Below are 25,208 nucleotides of genomic sequence, written 5' to 3'. Positions count from 1 at the left end.
GAGATTCATATGATCCGTGAATACAATGACAGGGTGTCCATGCCCTTCGAGATAGTGTCTCCATGCTGTCAAAGCATGGATAACGGCCAATAGTTCTCTATCATAAATCTGATAGTTTCGTTCTGCTGCATTAAGGGATGCAGAAAGATATGCGCAGGGGTGGTAAGCGCCATTTTCGTCGGTCTGCAGTAGCACTGCTCCAGTTGCTACTAGGGAGGCATCTGTTGCAATAGCGAATTGCTTTGCAGGATTGGGGTTTCTTAAGACAGGTTCCGTCATGAAGCACTTTCTAAGTGCTTGGAAGCTGCTTTCTTCTACTTCAGTCCAGCAGAATGGCTGGGTCTTCTTCGTCAAGTTGTTCAGTGGTTTCGCGATGTCAGAAAAGTGCGGGATGAAATGCCGGTAGAAATTGCAAAATCCGAGGAAGGATCGTACATCAGTGACGGTTTTCGGTGTCGGCCAATCTGCGATGCCCTTGAGCTTGGTGGGGTCCATTGCGATTTGTCCGGGTCTGATGATCATTCCGAGATAGTCGACTTCTTGCACGTCGAACAGGCATTTCTCTGCTTTCAAGAATAGCTTCTCTTTCCTGAGGATATCTAATATCCGGCGTGTCCGTTTATGGTGTTCTTCAAGGTTTTTCGAAAATATTAGGATGTCATCCATGTAGACGATGAGCCATCCTTCGTTCAGTTCCTGCTGGAACGTTTGGTTCATATAGGCCTGGAAAGTACCGGGTGAATTGCAGAGACCAAAGAACATGACATTCGGCTCAAAGAGTCCGAATTCAGTCGTAAATGCTGCCTTCCATCTATCCTCAGGGTGGATCCGAATATTGTTATATCCGGAACGAACGTCCATCTTGGTGAAATACTTTGCGTCGCGAAGTTTTGCTAAGAGTGGTGGAATGAGGGGAAGGGGATACGCGTTCTTTATCGTCCATTCATTAATATACCGGTAGTCTTGGCAAGGCCGTAGAGATCCATCTTTCTTTCCAACGAAGAAGAAACCGCTTGACTGGGGGGATTTCGAGGGTGAGATGAATTCCTTCTTCACATGTTCGTCAATGAACGCTTTGACCGCGACCCTTTCTTTCTCAGATAAGGGGTAGAGTTTGGATGACTTTGGAATATACCCGGGTTTGGTTTCAATCCTGTGGTCAATACCTGGTCGGTGAGGTGGCATGGAGTTAAGACCGTCTTTGGCAAAAAGGTCGGCGAAGTCGTGAAGGTAAGAAGGGACTAATTCTTCGAAAGTCTTCTTCTTCTTCTCAATCTCACCTTCCATGGCTAATTCCTGAGACTTGTTGCTAGTCTTCAGGTATTCCGGAAGTGAGGGGGGTTTTGCCATTTTCTTGGTTTCAAATGTCCGAGGTACCGTCACGAGTCAGGGGGGTGTCCAAATCCAAATTCTCTATCAGGCGTACTGCGGTGGCGTCCTGGGAGTATTCAATGAGGAATTCATCGTCGGTAAGGGGAAAGGAGGCCAATTCTTCGACTTTTGGTGCGAAGTTATCCTTTATCCAAGCGTCATACTTCTGATCAAAGTTCGGGATTTCTAATCCTTCATCTTCTTCGTCTGGGTCAGGGTTCAGGTGTGGGATGGGTTCATCTTCATCGGGGATCTCCTCGATGGAGGCACGGAATTCTTCTTTCTTCTGGCGGGTAGGCTCAGAGACAATCGGAGACTTTTCTTGAAGTCATAGGTTCGGGGTTCAGCGCCTTCTTGGGGGTCGCTGGTTCTTTGATAGGCACCTTCTTCGGGTGCAAGATATTCTTGGGGGCCTTCCTGGGGTAAGGGCTTCGGTTTGAAGAGCGGCTTGAAGCCTGCGTCCTTCCTTTCTTGATCTATCCAGAGTTCTACTTCTCTGGATCTGGGGTCTCGTTGAGGGTGAGACAGTTTTCTGCCCAGTTGATGTCTGGGTTCATGGCTTTCAGCCAGGGGAATCCAAGGAGGAATGTTGTCCTTGGTTCGAAGCTTGGTCACGTTGAATTTTCCATACATGACCCGCTTGTCAATCTTGATGCCGAGCTCGACATATTCTCTAATCTTCCCGCCAGCGGCAGTCACTACCGTCGGCGGTGACCATGGTGAAAGGGTTTCGAGAGTTTCTTGGTCCGAATTCCGTGATAGTCGATGAATTCGGTGCTGATGAATGATCCGGCGGCGCCGGAATCGATGACTACGGTGGTTTCGACTGGTTTCGCACGTTTAGTTGGGAGGAGAGTGGCAGGGACACGTAACTCTTCTTTATTACCAACATGATGTACAGTGCGAACTGGAATGGGAGGGACTGGCGTCGATACAGACCTCCATTCTAAAAATCCCCTTTCTTAGTCATCCTACGAGTATCCATAGTTTCATCGTCGGAATCTTCCTCTTTATGCTTGGCCTCACGGGCCGGTTTCTTCTCCTTCGGGTGGTGTTCCCTATCATTGGCTCTGTGGCCAGTCTGGTGGCATATGAAGCATTTGCCTGCTTCTCATATGTTCGGCCCTTTCTTTCTCTGAGAGGCGGTCGACCTCCATGGAGTCTCTGTCTCCTCGCGGTTGGTACCTTTCAGGTCCGAACCGGTTCTTCTTCTTCTGGTTCTGGTTGTGGTTCTTGGGCCTCAGCGCTATGATCTGCTGATAGGCGTTGTCCATCTCTCTGGCCGTGTTGACCATTCCTTCGAAGTCTTTGCGATATTGCCTGCTCTATAGATAGCATTGGCAATCCCGAATTTTAATCCGGCGGTGAAAGAAGTGGACCCTCGATCCTTCATCAGTGAGACTGGTTAACTGGAAGAGATGTCTAATCTCTGCGATGTATTCTTCTAAGGATCCCTTCTTGCTTGAAGGTCCTGAGCTTGATCCACGCTTCGGTGGCTGCTTCTCCCGTGGTGAATGCCTTAAGGAAGGCTTTCTTGAAATCTTCCCACGTTCCATACCCAATGGGTTGCTTATTCTTGTCTAGCCTTGTGGCGTCTTGGGCTAGAGTCAGGAAGTCCTCCTTCCAGGTTAATGCCGTCTTTTCATTCATGAAAGAGGTGGCGAAAATGATGCATTTCTTGTCAGTGTCATAGATTTCACTGTTGATGTCAAGGTAGGCGGCGACCGAGAGCAAAAAGCTTTTTGCGTTCTTCTCGTTGCCATCAAAGGTCGGTGGGGTTCCGATCTTGATTTCAATTGGTCTGTGGGCGGCGGCAGCTGCTGCTGCTGCGGCGGCGGCACTGGATGAGGCGGATGGTCCCGACATGTTTCCGAATGCGGCGGCAAGGATGTTCGCGGTTATCGAATCAATGGTGTCAAAGTACTGTTGGAAAACAGGTACTGGGTGAGGAACTTAATCTTTTGTTACGACTGGGATAGTTCTGCTGTTGCCGGTCAAGATAGACCTGTCGGGCGAACAGTTCGTCGGCCTTCCTAATACAAGGAAGGTTTCTGGTGGTTCCTACTGCACGAGCCGCGGCTTCTATGCAGGATCAGCGGCGAGTGGTTTTAGCACTTCTGCCTAGGCGGTGAGTGGTTTTAGCACTTCTACCGCAATCAAGAGGTTTCAGGCTAAGACAGTGAGTGACTGTCTTAGAATCAGAGTTCAGGCTACTAAGGGTGGAGACCTTAGTAGATCAGGTTTCAAGGGGAAAACCCAGTAGATTAAGTTAAGGAATACATCTATGGTACATGGGGTTTATATAGGTAAAAGGAGACGGCGTAGCCGCGACAAGAAAGGTAACAGAGATAGGAAAAGAGTACAACCTATCAAGATAGCAAAGATAGGTGAAACCGCCATGCGGCGCAAGATAGTATCTATGTTACAATCAGAGAGAAGAGAAGTGCGGACAGCCCGCTTGATAAGAGAATAGCCGAGTCTAGATGAGTCTAGAATCGGCGGCATGGTTACAAGAAAAGAAAAATGAAATAGGAGTTAATGTTATTGTAACAGTCCCTGCGTGGGCTAGAAAACCTACAGAGCAGCCGCCGAAAACCACTTCACCCTCCCATCACCCTACCAATGCTCACGGCAATTAAGGATTCACTTCTCCTTTCCGACCCCTTCGACACATGCATATGGGCAATGGCATCATGCACTTTCTTTGGCATGATGCAATTTGGTGAGGTTGCTGTCTTGTCACATGCAGCCTTTACGGTGTCCAAACACCTCACCAAAGCAAATGCCTTCTTTGGGTTCAACTTGCGAAGCAGCCCTTACGCATGCCTGGATCTCCCACCCGCAAAGACGGCACGAGCTGGAGAGATTCAGTCCATTTTTCTAAATGAACAGGGGGACCTGTGCCCCCTTGCTGCCCTTCATAATCTCGCCCGCATAGTGCCAGCACTGGGTAGTGATCCCTTGTTTCTGTGGTGTGATGTCAGAGGCGATATTCATCCAATGGTGAAGGTCTGAGCATTGGAACGGATAAACTCAATCCTTATTGGACACAGTTGGGGAACTTCATTTGGCCACTCCTTCCGCATAGGTGGCACGTCGTTTTACCTCGCAAAGAAAGTGGACCCAGAGATAGTCAGGATTGCCGGACACTGGAAATCCTTAGCTTATGAAACTTACATCCGCATGTTCGAGCAAATTTCGTCACAACATATGGCCAATGCTTCGTCTCTATGACACTTGCCTCCACTTATCATTGGGCTGAGCAGCTAGAGCCGTGGGCATTCCGGCATATTGGGTGAGCGGCTCCACCTGCTCGCGTCCCACCCTGAGCTAACACTCAGTCCAGCCCAACCTATGAGATCGTGTCACTGATTCTGGAGCCAGATGAAGCTGGATTTCCAGGTGCCGGGTAACATAGCTTGCCGGAGTTTCCCAGCACCACACGTCCAGCTGAGCAGATGTGAAATTTTCTTCCTTGCTTGTTCCTTTCAACCTCATCGACATCGAGTTCGGCATAACTCGCGCATCCTCACTCATTGTTCCCCTCATATTTTGCACCCACCCACCACTCCCTTTAATACGTGTTGTAATTGTTTTTCATTATCTTGTATATATAACATCATTAGCGCATTGCGAATAGATTAGATTTTGACATGCGTTACACCGTTATATATGCTGTCAAACTTCAAGCTTCATATTCAGAGCACGATCAAACTCGCGAGCAGTTTTTCCCACCCTCCCAGCGGCTCCACCTGCTCACGTCCCACCCCGAGCTAATACTCGGTCCAGCCCAACCTATGAGATCGTGTCACTGATTCTGGAGCCAGATGAAGCTGGAAGAGAAAAAAGTGAGTTATGCTAACATGCTATTTTGAAGCCATGATGATCAGCATACTTGTTGACATAGAAAAGGATGAATATGTCAAGAACATAGTGGTATTTAATCATCAAGGGGAGCATATTGGTACTGTAGACAGGAATAAGGTAAGCAGAATGAAAATAAAATAGTGTCCACAGTGGCCTGACTGCTGTTGCTTTCTACCATTGGATTTATTCATATGAAATGCTCGTGGGGCATCTTCAGGCAGAGAAGCATGGGCTAAAGATTGGTCAAAAATGAAAAGTGCCTGGTGGTTTGGATGTGCAGCCTCAAAGACACAGATTGCGTCTTTCATCTGTGTGAGCAATTGTGCAGTGTCCCACCAGGCATCAGAACCATTTGCATCAGGATAGATGATTTTTTGTGCTTCTTCAACAATTTCACCCTCTTTGTCATGCAGTGCCAATCAACCATCAACTGCATCAATGAATCCGCACACATGGATAATCCTTCCTCTTCCTTCTTCTGCAAAATCTATTGACCAGGTAATAAACTTATTTTTTCAGTGTTGTCAAATTATAAACTAATGCATGAACTTACTAAGCATGTGTTTTATAATTGTCTGCATGAAAGCAAGACTTGTCATATCAAACGGCGATCATCTCAATTTCTCCAGGTGCCAAGTTTGACTCCACTTGATGCAGCTCAGGGCCTTTATAATGTGCCATATGAGACTCAAAAGCAGCCATGGCAGGTAAAAACACCTCTGGATGAGAATTTTTCACATCCTCATGCTCATGGCCATCCATGTACACTACCTTCCATAACACTGTGCACTACCATCCCAATTTGATTAGCCATTGTCATGCTGTTCATTCACTGAGTTGCCGGAGACCAATGATGTTCAATGAGAGAATAATTGTGTTGTTAAGGGCATGTTGGAATTTGTGTGAAGTAATTTTGCCAATGGGCTGAGATGTTAGCCACTAACAACATGCCAATTGAAGCCTCTCATCTTTGAGGGGGCTTAGTGTGTTATTTCTTCCACTACGCTTCTTGATTGGAAGTTGTTTGAATACTTGGTGATGATGTGCAAGAGCTTATACTTTTTGTGCAAAGTATGCACCTTCTCCTTTATGCCACTGATGTGCAATCTTCAGGCTGGCCGCAATTTTGCCCATTCCTTTGAGGTGAAGTGTCGCAAAGTTTCAAATCAGCAATAGCTGGTTCATTTGAGACAATGGTAAAGTCTTCCCTTCCTTTGCAAGATCCTTTTTGATCCACTGCCTGCACGTCTTTGCGGCTTACTGAATGGCACTCAAAATGCATGATATATCATTGACTTTTGCAGAGTAATTAGTAATCTATTCTCTTTCACCAGAATTGGCATAGTGGGCAGTTTTCAACATTTTCAAGGTGTGAGTCCTCCAGCTGTAGCGATCACTGGATGCACATATCATCCCATTTGAAACACTGAGTATGAAGATCATTCCATTCATTGGTTTTTGTGCGATGAACATTAATGAGAATTCAAAGCTCAGCAATTTGGTGTCCATGCTAATATTGTGCAAGCTGTCACTCAAGATCTATGTGATGTTGATCCTTATGTCAATCACCTTCAGTACTTCCATCAATCCTCATGGCAACGACATCGCATCTTAGAGTTAAAAGACTTTTCCTCCAATGGTGATTTTGCAGTGGTCATGCATGTGTCTAATTCTACTGACATCAATCCACGTTCAGTCCTCATCCAACAGCATGGTCATCATGAGCCTGAATTTATCAACATACTCTCTCAACATTATGAACCACTACACTATGTGCTACTTTTTCCTCATGGTGATGTTGGTTGGGATATTAACTCATTGCCCAACTTCCCTAAACTATCCCAGATCAATTGGTATTGAAGCAGGTTACTCACTAATGATGACAAATGTTTCACACCATTTGGCAGGCTTACCTATGAATATTTGGTGGACATGTATTCTTGGACCAAAGAAGAACGACTTTCTTCATGAGAGGAAATTTCATGTGAATGAAGTACATGATGCTGCTCAGAATGATATAGATGAAGATCTGATAGACACTACAATCAAGTTGCCTGCAAGCTTCATAGGATCGCGCACTTGAACTTTGGAACAAACAGCTGATGTCATGGCTCTTGGGTGCAAATACAGAAAACCCACCTTCTTCTGCACCATGACTTTTGACCCAGGTTGGGGTGAGATATGTGAATGCTTGCGACCAGGTCAGTCAGCATCTGATATTCCTATCATTGTCACCAGAGTGTTCAAATCTCAATTGGAAAAAGTCTTGCATATTCTTCAATCATCTTTTGGAACAAAAAAGTACATGATTAAAGTGATAGAATTTCAGAAAAGAGGATTTCCTTATGCACACATCATATTTGAAGTAAGTTCATCCATACACTTAACGGCTGAGCACTCATTGACAGCTATAGGTCAAACCTGAACCACCTTTTGATGCTCTTGATGATATTGTCAGTGCTGAACTGCTATCTGACAACCCTTCTCTTCAAGCAAAAGTTGCAAAATACATGATGCACAGACAAGATCACTTAAGTCATTCAAGTAGTAGTTGTAATAAGGATGGAGAGTGCATATATGAATTTCTGCAACACTTCCAGCCTACTACCTCAGTTGATGATCATGTTCAACTGCACTGGCATTGAAGACATCCTGAAGACAGCTGGGTTATTCCATATTGTCCCACTTTACTCAATTTTGCTGATTGCCACTTTCATTTTGATGTCATTTATACTGCGAAGGTCTTCAGCTATCTGTACAAATATTTGTACAAAGGGCCTGACACTGCTTTCTTTTCAGTAGAAGATGGCAGGATAGCAGATGAACCCACACCAGTGAATGAAATTTCAGACTACCAAAAAGCACAATATCTCTCTGCTCCAGAAAGCAGTTGGTGAATTCTTGGGTTCAAAATCACACAGAAGGAGCCTGCAGTTGAAACTCTCGCTGTACATCTTCCCAGTCAGAATACACCACAGTTTAGATGAGATGGAGGCCGATGATCTTCAACATCTCAGCTGCATCGCTATTTTTTCTACTCAGATGAATTGTCACATCTCTGTTATGAGCAATACTTTAAGCAGTTTGTGCTCTATCCATATCATGAAAATGACACGCTCACTGATGCTTATGATCGTAGACAGACAGTGCATCACATGTTCGGGATACCAGTAACTGATGATGCCATTAATCTGCACTCCAAAATACAACCTTTTTCACAATGCGCTGATCTCATTTGTGAGACAGCAGCCGTCATCTGGGATGAGCTTCCCATGATGAACAAAGCTGTATGGGAGTCTATCAACAATCTATGTCAATTAATTTGCAATTGACCGCACACAGCTTTTGGAGGAAAGCTGTTCATCTCTCTAGGAGACTTTCGACAAGTAACAGTGGTGGTGAGCAGAGCAGGAGAATGTAATTCAAAAGTGGCATCAGTGAAATCTTTACCATTATGGCGGAAGATACAGATCCTGTCATTGCACACACCCATATGCACTGCAGATGATCTTGAGTTCACCATGTTTGTGGATGCCATTGGCAAAGATACCACTGGCAGTCGACAGAGCCTTCCACTGCTGAACAAGACAACAGATATCAACAATGCGCAAAGTTTTCTGTTCCCACCACACATACTTGCCGATGCTCACGCATGCCTTGACCATGCATTTCTCTCACCACAAAACATGTTTGTAGACAAATTCAATGACAGAATATTGGAGTCCATGCCTGGTGATTATCATGAGTGATGAATGGTAGTGTGCTAAATGAAAACTGAAAACAAACTAGATAGCTGTCTAAGCTCAGATATTTTGAAAGAAGCCAAGCATGCACCTATTGATGCTCCAGAGCAAACACCGGACTACCTAGTGATGCTGACTGTGCCCGGAATTCTACCGCATCAACTGGACCTCAAAATTGACTGCATATGTGCCATACAATGGAATCTGTCAGTGGAAAAAGGTTTAGTAAAGAATGTGCGTGTGCAAATAACCGTCCTACATTGTCAATTTGTCCAGGTCCAACTACTCAACAATCTGGAGAACCATTGTATTCCACGGATCACATTTTCTTTCCATCCTTATCAGTCTAGCTGGACTGTAAATCACAAGCAATTCCCATTGAGATTAGCTTATGTGACCACTTTCAACAGCTGCCAAGGACTGACACTGTCTCACACTGTTCTGGATCTCAGGACAGATCCTTTTGTACATGGTCAACTGTATACTGCTCTTTTGTGCGTGAAGAACTGTCATAATACACTGTGCTTATTTGGAGCAGGAAATGAAGACAGAGATACAGTGAGTATTGTGTATAAAAGTCTACTTTTGTAACAGTGTCCATAAATCACAATGACCAAAGGTCACCACTTGTATATGATAAGTGTGGGTGTGAAAAGTGAATGGGAATGAAATATATGTGAAGAATACACCACCAAGCTTGAATGAATCTGCACACTGTCAAAGGCATAGTGTACTTACCATTCTAGGAGTAAGAGCTAGTGGGATAGTATTTTGTGGTTCTCATCTGCATAGCAATTAAACTGACTGGGGCCTTTTGAGGTCTTTTGTGGATAGAAACTGGCATATATGCAAATCAGCATCAGATCACAGCATTGGTATGGAACATGACTGACGTCGTTTTCGATATATTCTTGCGCGGTGTCCATCTTAATTGAAAGGTCGTTCGGCATCCCCTGCTTAAACATGAGAAATGCACTGTGTAAATTCGCGGAGCTCACCATTCGCGAGGAGCTGATGGGACTATTGATATGTCTCCGAACTGCATGTAGCGAGAGTGACATGGGCTCGTTACAAGGAATGCGGCGGATACCCTTGCGTGCGTTGAGGGTTGCCAGTAGAGAATTGCAGTAAACTAAGAATGATCTCGTTGAGCTCGTGAACAGTATGATTTGGCTACAGTTTACTTACGACGACCCAAGCAGAAATAGAATGCGACGTAAATAAAGGTATTAGGCCACACTATAATCTGTACCACAACTGTGTCAGGAACGAAATGACGAGCCATTTGTGATGTTGTACATACAGAAATGAGGGACATGACCGCGCAAACACTGGTAAGTAGACCGGTGCTGACGCTGAACAGCATCAGCTTATTGATCATGGTATCGGAGCGACGTGAACCAGTGCGAGACCGTTCAAGGAATGTGCAGAGGAAGGCACTGATAAGGACATCTCCGGCAGCTGCTACAGCATTCATAGACATTGCCCATGGTTTGAGCTGGGGAACTTGAGTGAGGAACGTCAGATGGATACTAAAGAGGGGTGCATCAGCCGGACTACTACTTGATAATTCGCGATACAAATTACGCTTTTGAAAAATATACTTTGGGTGTCACATTAGTAGACAAATTTACGAAAAGCAAAAAAGCATACTAACTGATATCAAGGATAAATTCAGCGATGACGAGGGACAGCACTGATGCGGTTGCAAATATGTTCTTGTTGCTTACTGGCTGAAAGTAAGTAAGCATCCACTGGCGAGAGATCACACATACGTCGGTAGACACGTATGGTGAGGAAGCTAGAAGGACAACCAATGAGAATCGTTCTATTTGAAAGCTATCACACCAACCTTTGAACCACCAACGCCGTGAAGCCATTGAACACGACTTCAACCTGTGACGCAAGTGAAATTGGGAGGAAAATTGCACACTTGTCACACGCAACCCACAGCTAGACTCCACACAATTTTCTCGAGATCAGTAGCGTTATCAACGTCAATGATAAGGTACGTATACACTATCATGGAATATTTAGTTCACAGAAAAAGACATCTCGTATTCGGCACTCACCGGTGTGTGTAATGAGAGCTTGATGGGTTGAGTCTGATAGAAATATAGCGCCGACCTGTTTGATGTTAGATGATGATGCATGCGATCCTTTGTGAACGTACACAAAATTTGTTGTACCAAGGATCCGAGATATACCGGCTAAAGTAGTACCATGTCTGCATACAAGTAACTTTTTGTGATTATGAGCTCCTACAAACATAAAAAAAGCACAAAAACACACCTCCGTAGAGCCTGCAACGTCCAATTTCTAATGCATGCTCATTATTGATCAAAAAAGAGCACGCACGTGGCAGAGACTACAACCCCGATCAAGAACGCTCCAAAGCTGCGCGAGTTATACTAGGCGATGCATATGAAGATGAAGAATACGCACGTATTATCCACGGTACTCATGAGGGAGTTGAATCAGTTTGAATGAACGAACATTTGGGCTCTGATAACAGATACCAATCGTAACGCGAAGGTCGGACCGACCTAGATTCGTTCTCGGCGTGCCGTAACTAGCCGCGGAGCACGGATAAGCAATCTGGCAGGTGAATCACCACTATGATGCATGGAGGCAGCAATCGAGGTGGATACCGTGAACTATATCCAGGATGTTGGAAGAGGGAAATGAGAAAACAATCGTATGCAGAATCATTAACCTGAGGACCCGCGGAGACGTTAGACCTAGAGTTGTACAGAGGATTGCATACATACTGATTTGATTTGGATTTTACTCTGGAGCGTGGAGTTGATGCGCTCCATTCAAACCCCTTTCTCGTTCCACTTTGAGTTAGGCCCGCTTCACCTAGGCGCATTTATAATTATGCTTTCACACAGCGTCTCAGCGAACAAACTCCTCTCTACACCGACGCTTCGTCGACAGACAGGCGAAGTGTATTGCCTCCCTCGCATCACTTCCGTTAATCGCGCATGCCCGAGATAGACGGTCATCCGAAAACAATTTCCATTGCGGCCTGCATGTGCGACGATGTTCAATGGCTGCCAAAGACTCACCCTGCGATGTACTCGATCTTCGCACACAGTCAACTGAACTATCCAGAGTGCGGAATCGTTGCGACATTCACGTGTTATTGTCAAGCTCGAATAAAGAAAGAAAGACGGCTGAACCGACCGCAGGCGAGCGGATGGCTTGTAGGTCTTATTCCCCAGGTATGATCACCAAGGCTGGTTGGAACATGGTGTACCATCTGTTTAGAGTATGAGTTCTGGTACTACTATACATCTGATACACGTCCCAGAGGATGCTATGGTCTTCCCCACAGCTGTTGGAACCATCGCCCTCCCGGACAGAGCAGCAACCACATGATGTCGGGAACGATTCAACGTCATCCTCACGCCAGCATTAAACCAAGTGCAAGGTGTACAATCAGACGCGCTTACATCACACTAGCGAACAGGTGCATGAAGCAAGGTATACGGGCGAAAGAAGGGAGGGAGAAGTGGGGTTAGGTCGAAGTTGAGTTTGCATCCGATAGACACTTCGATGCCAAGGAAGAGAATTAAAGTCAAAGGGGGCCTGGTTGGTCGTGATGTGACAGCTTCTGTTGCTACAGAACTGTGCCTGTGTTTTGGATGTCAAATATCCCAAAAATTCTGCAAGTCGTGTCTGGACTCTGTAGGCGATGTAAAGTTCAACTTGAAGGAGTGCCAAGTCCCAGCCAAACAATGACATAAGCTACTGAATTGGGATCGCTAACTCCTGACCCTTACGGCGCGTACCACCGAAAGCCTCAGTGAGTGGAGTGGTCCGTCGGGCCATCGCTGGCATGCAGCAGTCCTAAACCTAGATATCAGCAGCCTGGATTCTCATTCCTTGAGTACGCCTTGTGTCTACTTAGTAACAGGGTACGTTTAATATCCGGATCTCTAGCCAATCCTGCTCAAGCCATTGTCCAACTCAAAAGTCATTTCCACCGTTGTACTTAACGATCAGGAACTGATCGATGATCACTCGGGATGCCAGTAATTCCTTTACGTTAAGTCACATGACCTGAACAGAGAGCGAGACGGGACGATCAGCCTAAAGCAGCGGGAATGAAACAAGTCAGTACTTGATTCAATTTAACTCCATACCTGGCTTGCCTCAACCCCAGAAACACCAGGGATTTGTGTTCAAAAGGAATGAAACACATAGATCACGAAAGCAATGTACCGTTTCGGGGTGGGGGATCGGATACATGCCGTATGCTTACAGCACCAGTCAGAGTGACACAGATGCGCTCACATGCGCACTGAGTTCAACATATTTGCTACAGTGGTTGAACCTTGAACCTGGAATGAAAGGTTGTTGTCACACTTCTATAGATTAGTTTGCTTACCGAGGGTCTGTGTCTCTTGACGCACGTCATCGAAACGTAAAACAAGGTGCAATTATCATTCTGCTTCCTTCTAATTGGTCCGTCTACGGGAGCCTATTCTGCCAGTGCAGCTGGTCTCTTCACATCATTCAATCGTGTCACAAGAAGATATTAAATTGATTGTCACCTCTCTGCCACATACATGGAACATGTAATGACACACCAAGCATAAGTACTTCAGACCAGCACGCCTGGTTTGTACCGACGTGTGACACCGAACTTCTCGGAGCATTTCAGAGAATGTGATGTAAATAAAGGTGTCAGGCTACACTATAATCTGGGTCAGGAACGAAATAACGAGCCATTTGACGTTTTACATACGGAGATCAGGGACATGACTGGTAAGTTGCATCAGTTTATTGATCAAGGTATCGGACCAATGAAAACCAGTGCGAGACCGTTAGAGATATGAGGATAGGAAGACAGAGATAACGATATCTCCGGAAGTTGCTACGGCATTCACAGACACTGACAATGGCTTGATCTGGGAACTCGGGTGAGGGTCATTAACTCGACACTAAAGAGAGGTGCATCAGCCGGACTACCACTTGATAATTTCCAATACAAATTACGCCTTTACAATCTATACTTTGGATATCACATTAGTAAACAAATTCACGAGAAGCAAAAACGCATACTCACTGACAACAAGGATAACTTCAGCGATGACGAGAGACAGCACTGACTCGGTTGCAATCACGTTCTTGTTGCTTACTGGCTGAAAGTAAGTAAGTACCCACTGGCGGGAGATCACACATGCGTCGGTAGACACGTGTGGTGAGGAAGCTAGAAGGATGACCAATGAGAATCGTTCTACTCGAAAGGCATCACACCATAAACGCTGTGAAGCCATTGAACAAAACTTCAACCTGTGGCGCAAATGAAAATTCAGATGAAAATTGTGCACTTATCACACGCAACCTACAGATAAACTCCGTACAAGTTTCTCGAGATCACTGATGTTGTCAAAGTCAGTGTATACACTACCACGCCGCAATATCCAGTTCACAGAAAAAGTCGTCTGGTATCCGGTACTCACCAGTGTGTAATCAGAGCTCGATGAACAGAGATATAGCGCTGACGTAGAGAACAGCGCATAGCAATCCTTCGTGAACCTACTCAAAGTTTGTAGTACCAAGAATTCGAGAAATATCGTCTAAAGTAGTACCTTGTCAGCATAAAAGTAAGTTTGTGTGATTGTTAGCTCCTACTAGCGCAAATGAAAACACGAAACACACCTCCATGAAGCCTACGACATCCAAGTTCCAAGGTATATACTAAGCGATGCATATATAGTCGAGAGATTACATACGTATTATCCATAGTACCCATGGGAGAGTCGTATCAGTGTGAATGAACGAGGATTTGGGCTTTGATAACATGTGGTACCAATCGTAAAGCGAAAGTCGGATTACTAGCACAATGCATCATCTGATGGACCTTGAAAGCTCGATCCCGCATCCGTTCTCAACGGTAACCAGCGACCTATGCTAACTCGCCGCTGGGCGCGAATTATCAATTATTATTGATCCGGCAGGCGAATCACCTGTGTAATAGATTCAGTATGTTTTCCATCACAGTTGCACTACTTAACCTTATTATACTTCTTTATAGCCTTAGATGATTGTCCTGGAGGCAACGATCGAGACGGACACGGTGAGTTATAGAGGATATGGTCTCAAGGCCGAGTTGGAGGAAGCATTCACTGGGGAAACGAGAAAATGGTATGCGGAGTTGAGGGCTAGGGCGCGGGTTGGGCGCGGGGTTAGATTACTATTATCGAATAAGCGCCGGTCACGAAAATATAGTCAAATGATTTTGAATGGTACCGGTCGAAGTATATGTATATGTACAAAGTACAAGAGTACATACCTAAACCAGAAACTCTTTTCATGTCTCACTAGTACTCCTCAGTCGGTTTTGTGTATGATTAGCAAGTGGACCACACCTAATTAGAACGTCTAAGACGATGGAAAACCCCCCTGTGGACATGCCGGTACTACCATACCGTACGTTTCAGAGTATGCTATGATCCTGCAGAATCATCGCCCTCCCACAATATTGAACAGTTTATCAACTTCTCCTGTGACAAACAAAGTGTGCAAATGCTGACCTAGTGGTGATGCAACGCCCTGGACAACCACGGCTATCACATGTCGTACGTGAAAACGATGGATTGAGATGCTGTCGAAAGGTAGCAGAGTACACCGTAGAGGGGGTTATTATAAAACCCTTCAAACATTTACCGAGTCAGAGCAGCAGTGGCGGCCCCAGCTGTATGGTGTCGAGAGCAATTCAACTTCGTCGTCGTTATGCCAGCATGACACCAAGGACGCGAGATAGACAAACCCGGCGCGCTTAGATCACACTAGCAAACAGGCGCGTGCAAAGTGAGGGTGAGTACTCCGCCGCCGTGAGCTTATCGTGTCGGTGTAAACTGTGCATAAGCACTCAGGCTATACAAAGTTCAAGTTCAAGTTAGTCATGATGTATGACAGTCGATAGGGTCCGTTACTTAAGTTAGGGCTGCTATTGGTACATCCGAGATTTCTGCGAGTCGAGATTCAACTTGAAGTTGTTGTGACTACTTACCTAAGGGATGTTCAATTCTAAAATGTCGTCGTCAATGTCGACTTGACCTTACGGCTGTCCTTACGTGGACCCTGAACCTTTCCTGATTTAGTCGTCAAACCTTGCGTCTACTGCACTCTACATCTTGTCAGTATCCTTCCTTGCAATTGCTGTTAGAGCCCAATTTAACTACTCAAAGCTTCTCATGTTTATTGCGAAATCTACTTTTCAGAGTATCCTCGTCCTAATCCTATTCCCAGTAAACCATTCTATGTAGTATTGCTCAATAATGTTTAAATCTTTCCCCAAATCAATGATTCAAAAGTATCATGAATAAATGTTTAGGAAAATTACTACTCCCACATGGGGATGTTCAGGTAGCTAACCTGGGCTCTATATAGCGAGGATTGGGACGAGGATACTCTGTGAAAAGGTGTAGAATGCCTCCAATGCGAAGGTTTAACCGACACGGTAGCGGCTAAATCAGGAAAGGTTCAGGGTCTGCGTAAGTAGTTTACGAGAGGACGGCCGTAAGGTTAAGTCGACATTGACAACGACATTTTAGAATTGAACATCCCTCTAGTAGTAGTATCAGGGTACATTTTGATGCTGTGTCGGTAGAGTTGAACTAAAATGTCATCTCCGAGTCCGCCGTTCGGGATGTCAGCATGAGTGGCGCGGATCATCTCTTTGAAGCCTTTATGGCATTAAGTCAAATGACTGAAGCAGAGAGCGAGACACGGGAGGACGTATCGGAGGGAGGATCAGGCTAAGGCAGCGGATGAACTCATAACAGGAATGGAACAAGTCAGTATGCCCCGGCTGCAGCCTGAAGAACTGAGAAACACACTTTGTGGTTAAACATACAAGGAGATTACGGAAGCAATGTACCTGCGCACGATCGAATTACGCTACTATACTTGACCAGGGATAGCAATTTGCTGGAACAAAGTTCTGAACCTTGAACCTGACGTAACTTACTCAGACTCTGTGCATCTTGACGCGCGTTATCGAAGAGTATCCCTTCTTATTAGTCTGGAGCCTATCCTGCCAGTGCAGCTTCAAGAAGATGATACTTTACATCGAACATGTTCTGAGCAAACCGGGTCCCTTGTGCCGATGTGTGACACCGCACCTCTCGGAGTATTTCAGATTAGATAAATTTACTGCTCAGGGAATACCGTCAGCGATTACTACTAGTATGAATCGTACCATATACCATAAGCGTGATGGAGAGAGTTGCCCTGTGGGCTATGTTGGAGGTTGACGTTGATGTGACAGATATAAGATGTAGAATTAAGAGACTTACCCGACAGTTCCCAAATTAACAGGGACTTGTGGACCCAGGCGGATGGTGCCGTACAAGGTAGCCTGAAAATTTTAGAATTTGAGCAGGTGGTCTGCTTAGTAATTAAGTTCTTACTGCGTCTAAGTCGACCCTGCCATTCAATTCAATTGGATTGCCTTGAACTCTCTTACTGTCAAATTTACATGGTCGTACATACATGAATATGACGACCAATTTAGCCATTTCACCGACGACCGCGTGAACCCTCATACATCCTGAACTCAAGCAAACCTGAGGCCCCGAATACTTATCCTTGCGAGTGCAATATTCCTTTATACTTACTACTATGCTTGTTGCAGACAACTCCAAACACAGATATTCTGTCATTGCGTAATTCAATCGCTGGACGTTAAAATATTCAGCGCGTTAGTGTACACCACTACTCACTCGGAGACGTTCCAGATTATGCCCCTGATCCAAAGTGACCCTACTTCGTGGTCATTCGATACTAATACGTATCTTATTTCCAACTATCTTATAGGTTTGTGGGGAATAATGTTTCTCGCTCTACTTTTTGACTGTGGTTTTGCAGTCGCAACGTCTGTTATTGTGGTCTATGACTGGGGTGAGCAAGATCTCTTATGGAAGTAGTTATTGATGCCAGGTATTCTCCAGTATTGACACTCGGCCGAGAGGTATGTCGATCCATTACCGAGCAGCCATCGTGATTTACGAACATGGTTTTGTAGTATGAACTGATCTGGGTAAGTGGTTTCATATAAGAACACGGTAATATAATTTGATAGCAATCTCGGTCAGACGCAACGCCATTCTGTCATGACTGTTCTACATCTCATCGTAAGTAATTTATGTGGATTCATAAACGCATCGGGCAACTCTTGCTGATTTCAAAAATATTCTAGGTGCGCTGCCTCGGATTACTATACTCTGTGTAGGTTTGCAAGACTATCAAGTCAGCACTGAATTAACAAACTATCTCACATTTAGCAGCAACGCGTTGTGTATGTCTCACAATGCATTGCATGCCTTTCTCCTGACTGGTGGTATTCAGTGAACCTCCCGGGAGTCTTCAAGACAGAAACGGTAATCATACCTTGCACCGATGTTTACCAACTAATTGCGCTTCTATGTAGGGGTGAGTGAGATCCCCAGCCAGCTTGTTTGTTCAATATATTGACTGAAACAGTTGTGAGTTTCTCGAGGCATTCAGTCGTGCAAGGCTCATCATGAAATCGTGCTTTTTCAGGCAATGCTATGAACCTCGTTCTACTCTGGATGATTTTTATCGTCAATACCATGCTGAGTGGTGAGCTTTCCAACTGTGGTACCTGAGTGATATCAGTTTGACTGACATATCATGCAAGTCATCATGATCACTCGGTTACATGCTATGTATCAGCGATCCAGAAAGGTGCTCATCTTTCTCATCGTAGCCCACATATCTATCATGATTCCCTGCGGAGTGATTGGTGGAATAGGAAGCATCTTTACTCCAACGAGTAAGTTTTATTCCTAATGAAAGACCTGAGCGCTTAAGGCTCATGTAACAAATGCCAGAGGTGATCCTGCTCGACGGCATTCAGTGCATTTACGAAGCCGACGAGGACGAACAACATCGGATGCTCGAGGTTTACATACTCGCCACTGTATGGCACGCACTCACACTGTGTCTTGCAATGTGGATTTTTGTGAAACACTTTCGTGAACGGCAACCAGTCTTAGGACATTCATTCATTGGGGATTGTCTCATGGTGTTAATGAAAACCCATGTACTGTATTTTGCATTGTGAGCTTTTTAATTTAAATGCAGTCTGTCTTTTTGCTGAATTTCCCCACGTGCTAGCTTTACTGCTGCATGTTGCTTGAACATTGGTTTACTATCTCCAGCGGTCTTGGTAGGTTGATCCATAGACGGCGTCTACAATAGAGCCCTCATCATCATTGCTGTAGGACGTGTCTCGTGTGGATGCTCAGATCTATCGGGGTATTCTTCAACTCGTGACGCTCTTCCAGATGTTTGTGGCAGGACCACGCCTCATCCTTTGTGTTCGAGAATATTATGCCGAGTTCCTGGCTAACTCTGAGGAAGGAGTTATTGACATGCCTATAATCGCTTTCTTAGAACGCTCACGAGTGCCAACTGGCAGTGAACTCTGGGAAATATCTCCAAATAATTAGCACCTGTCTAATACTCTGTACTTGATCGATACTATGTAAAATTTGTTTGTGAATAAGGTCTTTAAGTGGAATGAAGGCTGCGACTGTTGAATATCACGACGGCCCTGAGCTGAAGGCTTTAGATCTCGTTCTGAGTCGTTGAACAATAAATATCATGGGTCCTGCAATATTAATGATATTTTTGTTCCGTCTGGATGGTGAAGTCCAGACTGGAGTGGAAGATGCACTCATGAGGTAGCCATGTCACAGTTGCTACAAAAGTGACTTCAGCGCTTCAGCACAAGCCTTAACATTCATGTAACTTTGATTTACGAGAAAGTTTCACAACTAAAATTCAGGAAAATTTTGATGCCACGTAAGACGAAACTTGTGATGTGCGAGATGCCCAGAAAACAATTACATACGTGACTTGGGGTTCAGCTGACCGCGAGTCGTCGCACTTTGTGCGTGACGTAAAATTTAAATTGGTTTTGGGTGGATAAGCAGACTTCCTCCAACCCGTGAGATATAGTCACCAGACGGACTAGTCGACCTATATCTGACATGTCTTGACACGCCGATAGGGCGCGCGAATGTCAGCCCTGAACTTGGGGTTTGCTATTTTGCCGCAAGTCAATTTTAAACCAACTTAATCCACTCATTTACGGCCTGGACCTTACCGACACCGTATATAATTCTCGCTGGTCGCATGATTAGTCCGTTGCATACCCACCACTGAGATAGCCACTCGCGAACAAGCTTCCACTTGCAGTATGCCTTTGATTCCAACGTATCCCAGTTCCTGGTCACCCGATACGTACCGCATCTTCAACTATTTTGTGGGTTCGTAGAGATCAATGTTGATGCGCTTACTATTTCCCGCTCTAATTTTTGACTTTGGTTCCGCAGTTGCATCGTCCGCTACAGTGGTATACGACTGGGGTGAGCAAGATCTTCTCATCGAAGGAGTACTAATGTCATTATGATATTCTCCAGTGTTGACAATCGGTCGAGAGGTAAGTTGATCCTATTGCCAAGCAGTCATTAAGAATTTCACTAAATAGGTTTTAGTATGAATTGATCTGGGTGAGTAGTTTCATACAAGAGAAAAGCGGTATAGTCAATATTCGGGTCAGAGGCAGCGCCGTTCTCTCATGACTGCTCTATATATCATCGTGCGTAATCGCTGTCAACGCAGTGGGCAACTTGTGCTGATTTCAAGATATTCTAGGTGCGCTACTTTGGAGTATTATACTCTGTGTGGGTTCGCAAGGCTACCAAGTCGGCACTAAACTAATAAGCCATCTCTCACATTCAGCTGCAACATGTTGGGTATGTTTCACGATGCGCCGCGTTCGTTTCTTCTGACTGGTGGCATGCAGTGAATCTCCCGGGAGTCTTTACGACAGACATGGTGAGTGTTTTGCACAGATACCTATCAACTAATCACACTTCTACGTAGGGGTGAGTTTGACTAGCTTGTTGATGCTAAATGCTGACTGAAACAGTTGTAAGTTTTCCAAGGATTCAGTCTTGGGAGGCTTACGATTGACTTGGCTTTTTCAGGCTTTGCCATGGACCTCGTACTCTTGTGGACGATTTTGCCCGTAAATGTCATGTTGAGTGGTGAGCTACGGTACCTCAGCTATATCAGATCGCCTGACACGATATGCAAGTCATCATGATCTCTCGGCTATATGCCATGTATCAGCGATCGAGAAAGATACTCATCCTTCTCATTGCGAGCCTCATCTTTAGTACTGTTTTCTGCTCAGTAATTGCTGTCGCAGGAACCGGCCTTCTTTCGATAAGTAAGTTAATCAAAGACACTAGTGCATCAGGCTCATACAACGAATACCAGAGGTGATCCTCTACGGCACACAGTGCGTTTACGAAATCGATGAAACCCAACAAATTCGGATGCTCAAGGCTTATGCATTAGCTACTGCATGGGAGGTCCTCACACTGGGTCTTGCAATCTGGGCTGTTGTAAAACACCTGCGTGAACTGCGAAGGCAATCGCCAGGATGGAACATCATTGGTGATTGTTTCGCGGTGTTACTCAAGACTCATGTCCTCTACTTTGTATTGTGAGCCTGTTATTCCAATGAGGCTATCTTTTTCCGCTGAATTTCCACACGCGCTAGCTTCGCTGCTAGCTCTAGCCTCAATATTGGCTTAATGTCTCCACGTTTCTCTGTAAGCCAATCTGTGGCTAACATCTACATTTGAGGACTCATCATCATCAACTATAGGCCTCAACTTCTCTGGGAGCTCAGATTTATCGTGGTTATCTTGAATTTGCCACGCTCTTGCAGATGTTTGTGACAGGACCTCGCCTCATCCTTAGCATTCGGGAATATAATGCTGAGCTCACGTCAAGCTTTGAGGATGGCGATAGCATACATCCAATGGCTTTCCAGGAATACATACCAGAGTCGACTGACAGTGATATGTAGCACGAGATATCTCCAGTTGATTATGCATCACAGATACTCTGTACATACTACAGAACATGTACAATTGTAATATTGGTCGCGGTACTTCCATGAACACTCGTCTGGAGCGACTCTGTGCTGCAAATATTGCCTATGCTACAGCTCTGAACCTGCCAAGTTTTGAGATTTCGTGGCCATCTGGGTTTGGAGCTTATTACACCGTGACTGGAAGGATGATAGCAGGGTACTACTGCTTCACGGTATCACCTGGCATATTGGGTCCGTGTATTGCAATGACACAACTTACGAAGTACTGAGTCACATCCGAAGTGTTTGATCCGCATCATGTTACAGAAACTCCTACGTAGTACGCATCACTCGGTGTCGGATTTGTGGGTATGCGGGCATGTTGTAGCTGTTAGGGGACTTCCAAAATAGGTGACGGACAAACTCAAGTTGTGGACTGTACAGTTCATCAGCCACAGATCCGGCAACTGCCAGTAAACTTGCGTACTGTTCACTACGCCAAGCTCGCATCCGATACCGTCCTCAAGATCCTTCAAAATGAGGTGAGCAGGCTGCGAAAACAATATTATCAAAGGATTGAACTAACAAGAATTTTGCATTCATAGTCACCGTAAGGTTGGTCTTCTACCATGGAGAAATTGGCAAACTCGAGAGACTCATACTTTCTGATCTGTTCAGTACGAAGCCCCCCGCCATGGCTCGCTCGGTTTCCTCCCCCGTAAACGTGCCGCACGCCACCGCGGTAAGGTCAAGTCCTTCCCTAAGGTGCGCAAGTCTGATAATGCTCGTCCAAGACTGGTCTAACAGCGCACCTACTTTAGGATGACCCCAAGAAGCCCGTTCACTTGACCGCCATGATGGGTTACAAGGCTGGTATGACCCATGTTGTCCGTGACCTCGACCGTCCTGGTTCTAGTGCGTATTCTATTCAACTGCCAGATATCTTGGATCTAAAGAGAGTACAGAGATGCACAAACGTGAGGTCGTAGAGGCAGTTACAATCATAGAAACTCCTCCTATGATCGTTGTTGGTGTCGTTGGCTATGTCGAGACTCCCCGTGGCCTCCGCACTCTCACCACTGTCTGGGCATCCCATCTATCAGACGAAGTCAAACGTCGCTTCTACAAGAACTGGTACCGGTCGAAGAAGAAGGCTTTCACTCGCTATGCTAAGAAGCACGCAGAGGACGGCAAGATCACCGCTCGTGAGCTCGAGCGTATCCGCAAATACTGCACTGTTGTCCGTGTCCTCGCCCACACCCAGATTCGCAAGACCGGTCTCAGCCAGAAGAAGGCACACCTCATGGAGATCCAGGTTAACGGTGGCTCTATCGCAGACAAGGTCGAGTTCGCACAAGGCCTGTTTGAGAAGCCTGTGGAGGTGTCTAGTCTCTTCGAGCAGGATGAAGTGATTGATGTTATTGCTGTCACGAAGGGTCATGGTTTCGAGGGTGTTACTCACCGTTGGGGTACCAAGAAGCTTCCTCGCAAGACTCACAAGGGTCTCCGCAAGGTCGCTTGTATTGGTGCATGGCATCCTTCGAAAGTCATGTTCTCTGTCGCACGTGCTGGTCAAAGTAAGTCGCATTGCTTTATTTTTCTGGTGTCGCGGTATTGAGCAGTCATGCAGACGGCTACCACCACCGTACGGAGCTCAACAAGAAGATTTACCGTATCGGTTCTGGCGATAATGAGGGTAACGCTTCAACGGAGTCTGACATCACGAACAAGACGATCACGCCTATGGGTGGTTTCCCCCACTACGGTATTGTGAAGAACGACTTCTTGATGCTCAAGGGCTCGGTCCCTGGTACCAAGAAGCGTGTCATCACCCTCCGCAAGTCACTCATGGTCCACACCTCGCGTCGGGACCTCGAGAAGGTGCAGCTCAAGTTCATCGATACATCATCGAAGTTCGGCGTAAGTATAGTGTGCTATCTCTTCAAGGAATCATCTCACATCTTGAATTCAGCATGGAGCGTTCCAAACCTTCGAGGAAAAGGCCGCGTTCCTGGGAACGCTCAAGGCCAGGGATTGATTGCATTTTTGACGTACTACTTAGGCATTATGTTTTTTTACATTTTTTCACGACTATCCATGCTATGCTCTAGTACAGCCAAATCAATGTGTCTGCATGCATGACGATGAGTTCTGGAGTGGTCTGAGAGAGGTCAGGAGAAAGTATGTTCCCGAGTTCATCGTCATGTTCCATCATCATATATCACGGTAATGCAATCATTTTATTCACAAATTACTGTCACAACCCCAGTAGAATCATTCAGTCCTACTAATATCGAGAGCCATTTGAATTTCAATACAAATCTATCCTTCCATTCCACTGTTCCTATCAGATATTGATACAGCTGGTTACCAAGCGGCTGGTTTCCACTTCGTGTGCCAATCGTGTGCAATCAAAAAGTCTGTCAACCCGCTGTCGCTATAAGATATCGCACGTGTTGTCAATTGACTCGAGTATTCGCTAGTAGCACTTTTAAGCTTGCGCGCTTGTACGAGTTGCAAAAGATATAACAGAAGCTCCTGGGAAGGTGAATAATTAAGAAATTCCTACAAACGACATGTGAAAAAGGTATCAGTGCATGACGGTCAGGCTTTGCGCACATTAGGTTTATCTCTGATCTTGGCATCAAGTCTGGGCCCTGTCGTATAGGCTACCCCAGTGACTCTGCGCTAGCCGGTGATGCTTGTTCTCTACAGCGTTCCGGCGTGCAATGTCGGGGTCAAGGATAGCCTAGAGGTGTGGATCTGTAGCACAATAGCTAGAAAGTACAGGTGCGAATGATATTGTCGCCTGATTCTGGGCCTCCTACGGAGAGTTGAACGTCAAAGCAGCGTACATTCAAAAGGCGGAACTGACACATTCTCTGCATATCGCGGGAAAGTCAAAACGTAGAAGGTCAACATAGAGATACATATTTCTGATTTCTGTCTCCGCCTTCAGTCGTCTTCTTTCAGTGTTTGCATTCGCACTTGACTGTAGAAGACTTACAGCATATATATCCTCCATCTTTCTGGAAGCCATATTGTCTAGCCGGCCTGACCTTTATGCTAAGGGTACACTGGGTAATGAGCAACCGTACCCGAGAGCTGTGGTACAGCCTACCTTCTGTAAATGACCTAGTTCATTCCTGCTGCCAAGTTTACTCGGTGTCTTAGCCTGCATGAAGCCATCTGCTTCTTGACCTGCTCAGAGCAACAAGCGATGTTTTACCCGGCGGAGTGTCTTGACGCGGTGACCGTATGAGCAGCCTTGCAGTGCAATATAATTGTAC

The 25,208-nt window shown here is 45.5% G+C and overlaps 4 protein-coding genes across 4 annotated transcripts; 2 read left to right on the top strand and 2 right to left on the bottom strand.

Annotated features, from left to right (window-relative positions):
* Positions 1–9,776: 9,776 nt before the first annotated feature.
* Positions 9,777–11,446, bottom strand: EDB93DRAFT_1245557 (uncharacterized protein; the record flags this gene model as incomplete). The annotated part of the gene is made up of 15 exons (XM_041452329.1): positions 9,777–9,818; positions 9,875–9,934; positions 9,980–10,113; positions 10,170–10,227; positions 10,285–10,513; positions 10,569–10,584; positions 10,639–10,710; positions 10,757–10,782; positions 10,834–10,877; positions 10,933–11,000; positions 11,054–11,108; positions 11,155–11,222; positions 11,274–11,284; positions 11,340–11,378; positions 11,427–11,446. The coding sequence occupies 15 exons, from the start codon at positions 11,444–11,446 to the stop codon at positions 9,777–9,779; spliced, it is 942 nt and encodes a 313-aa protein (XP_041312732.1).
* A 2,476-nt stretch (positions 11,447–13,922) lies between these two features.
* EDB93DRAFT_1100054 (uncharacterized protein) lies at positions 13,923–14,748 on the bottom strand (the record flags this gene model as incomplete). The annotated part of the gene is made up of 7 exons (XM_041446968.1): positions 13,923–13,999; positions 14,059–14,134; positions 14,250–14,285; positions 14,342–14,399; positions 14,456–14,493; positions 14,655–14,693; positions 14,725–14,748. 7 exons carry the CDS (start codon positions 14,746–14,748, stop codon positions 13,923–13,925), a joined length of 348 nt encoding a protein of 115 aa, XP_041312731.1.
* A 5,224-nt stretch (positions 14,749–19,972) lies between these two features.
* Positions 19,973–22,308, top strand: EDB93DRAFT_1117407 (uncharacterized protein). The gene is made up of 11 exons (XM_041448379.1): positions 19,973–20,296; positions 20,363–20,395; positions 20,450–20,469; positions 20,525–20,539; positions 20,590–20,632; positions 20,836–20,871; positions 21,020–21,079; positions 21,130–21,264; positions 21,315–21,543; positions 21,601–21,652; positions 21,709–22,308. Exons 1-11 carry the CDS (start codon positions 20,227–20,229, stop codon positions 21,910–21,912), a joined length of 897 nt encoding a protein of 298 aa, XP_041312730.1. The 5' UTR covers positions 19,973–20,226; the 3' UTR covers positions 21,913–22,308.
* Positions 22,309–22,455: 147 nt separating this feature from the next.
* Positions 22,456–23,956, top strand: EDB93DRAFT_1245554 (ribosomal protein L3-domain-containing protein; the record flags this gene model as incomplete). Its single annotated transcript, XM_041452328.1, has 7 exons — positions 22,456–22,460; positions 22,524–22,533; positions 22,597–22,683; positions 22,740–22,833; positions 22,884–23,495; positions 23,549–23,838; positions 23,891–23,956. 7 exons carry the CDS (start codon positions 22,456–22,458, stop codon positions 23,954–23,956), a joined length of 1,164 nt encoding a protein of 387 aa, XP_041312729.1.
* Between the last annotated feature and the right edge of the window lie 1,252 nt (positions 23,957–25,208).

This window comes from Suillus bovinus (genome assembly GCF_016758785.1).
Source record: "Suillus bovinus strain UH-Sbo-P2 chromosome Unknown EDB93scaffold_3, whole genome shotgun sequence".
NCBI classification, from domain to species: Eukaryota; Fungi; Basidiomycota; class Agaricomycetes; order Boletales; family Suillaceae; genus Suillus; species Suillus bovinus.
The sequence above is the reverse complement of the archived record's forward strand: the minus strand, read 5'-3'. Positions and strand labels throughout refer to the sequence as shown.

Excerpts from the sequence above, each read along its gene's own strand:
- EDB93DRAFT_1117407 (XM_041448379.1), top strand. The coding sequence starts at position 20,227 with ATGCCTTTGATTCCAACGTATCCCAGTTCCTGGTCACCCGATACGTAC. Across the intron at positions 20,633-20,835 it reads TGCTCTATATATCATCGTGC|TGAATCTCCCGGGAGTCTTT; the intron begins GTAATCGCTGTC and ends GGTGGCATGCAG. Across the intron at positions 20,872-21,019 it reads CTTTACGACAGACATGGTGA|GCTTTGCCATGGACCTCGTA; the intron begins GTGTTTTGCACA and ends TGGCTTTTTCAG.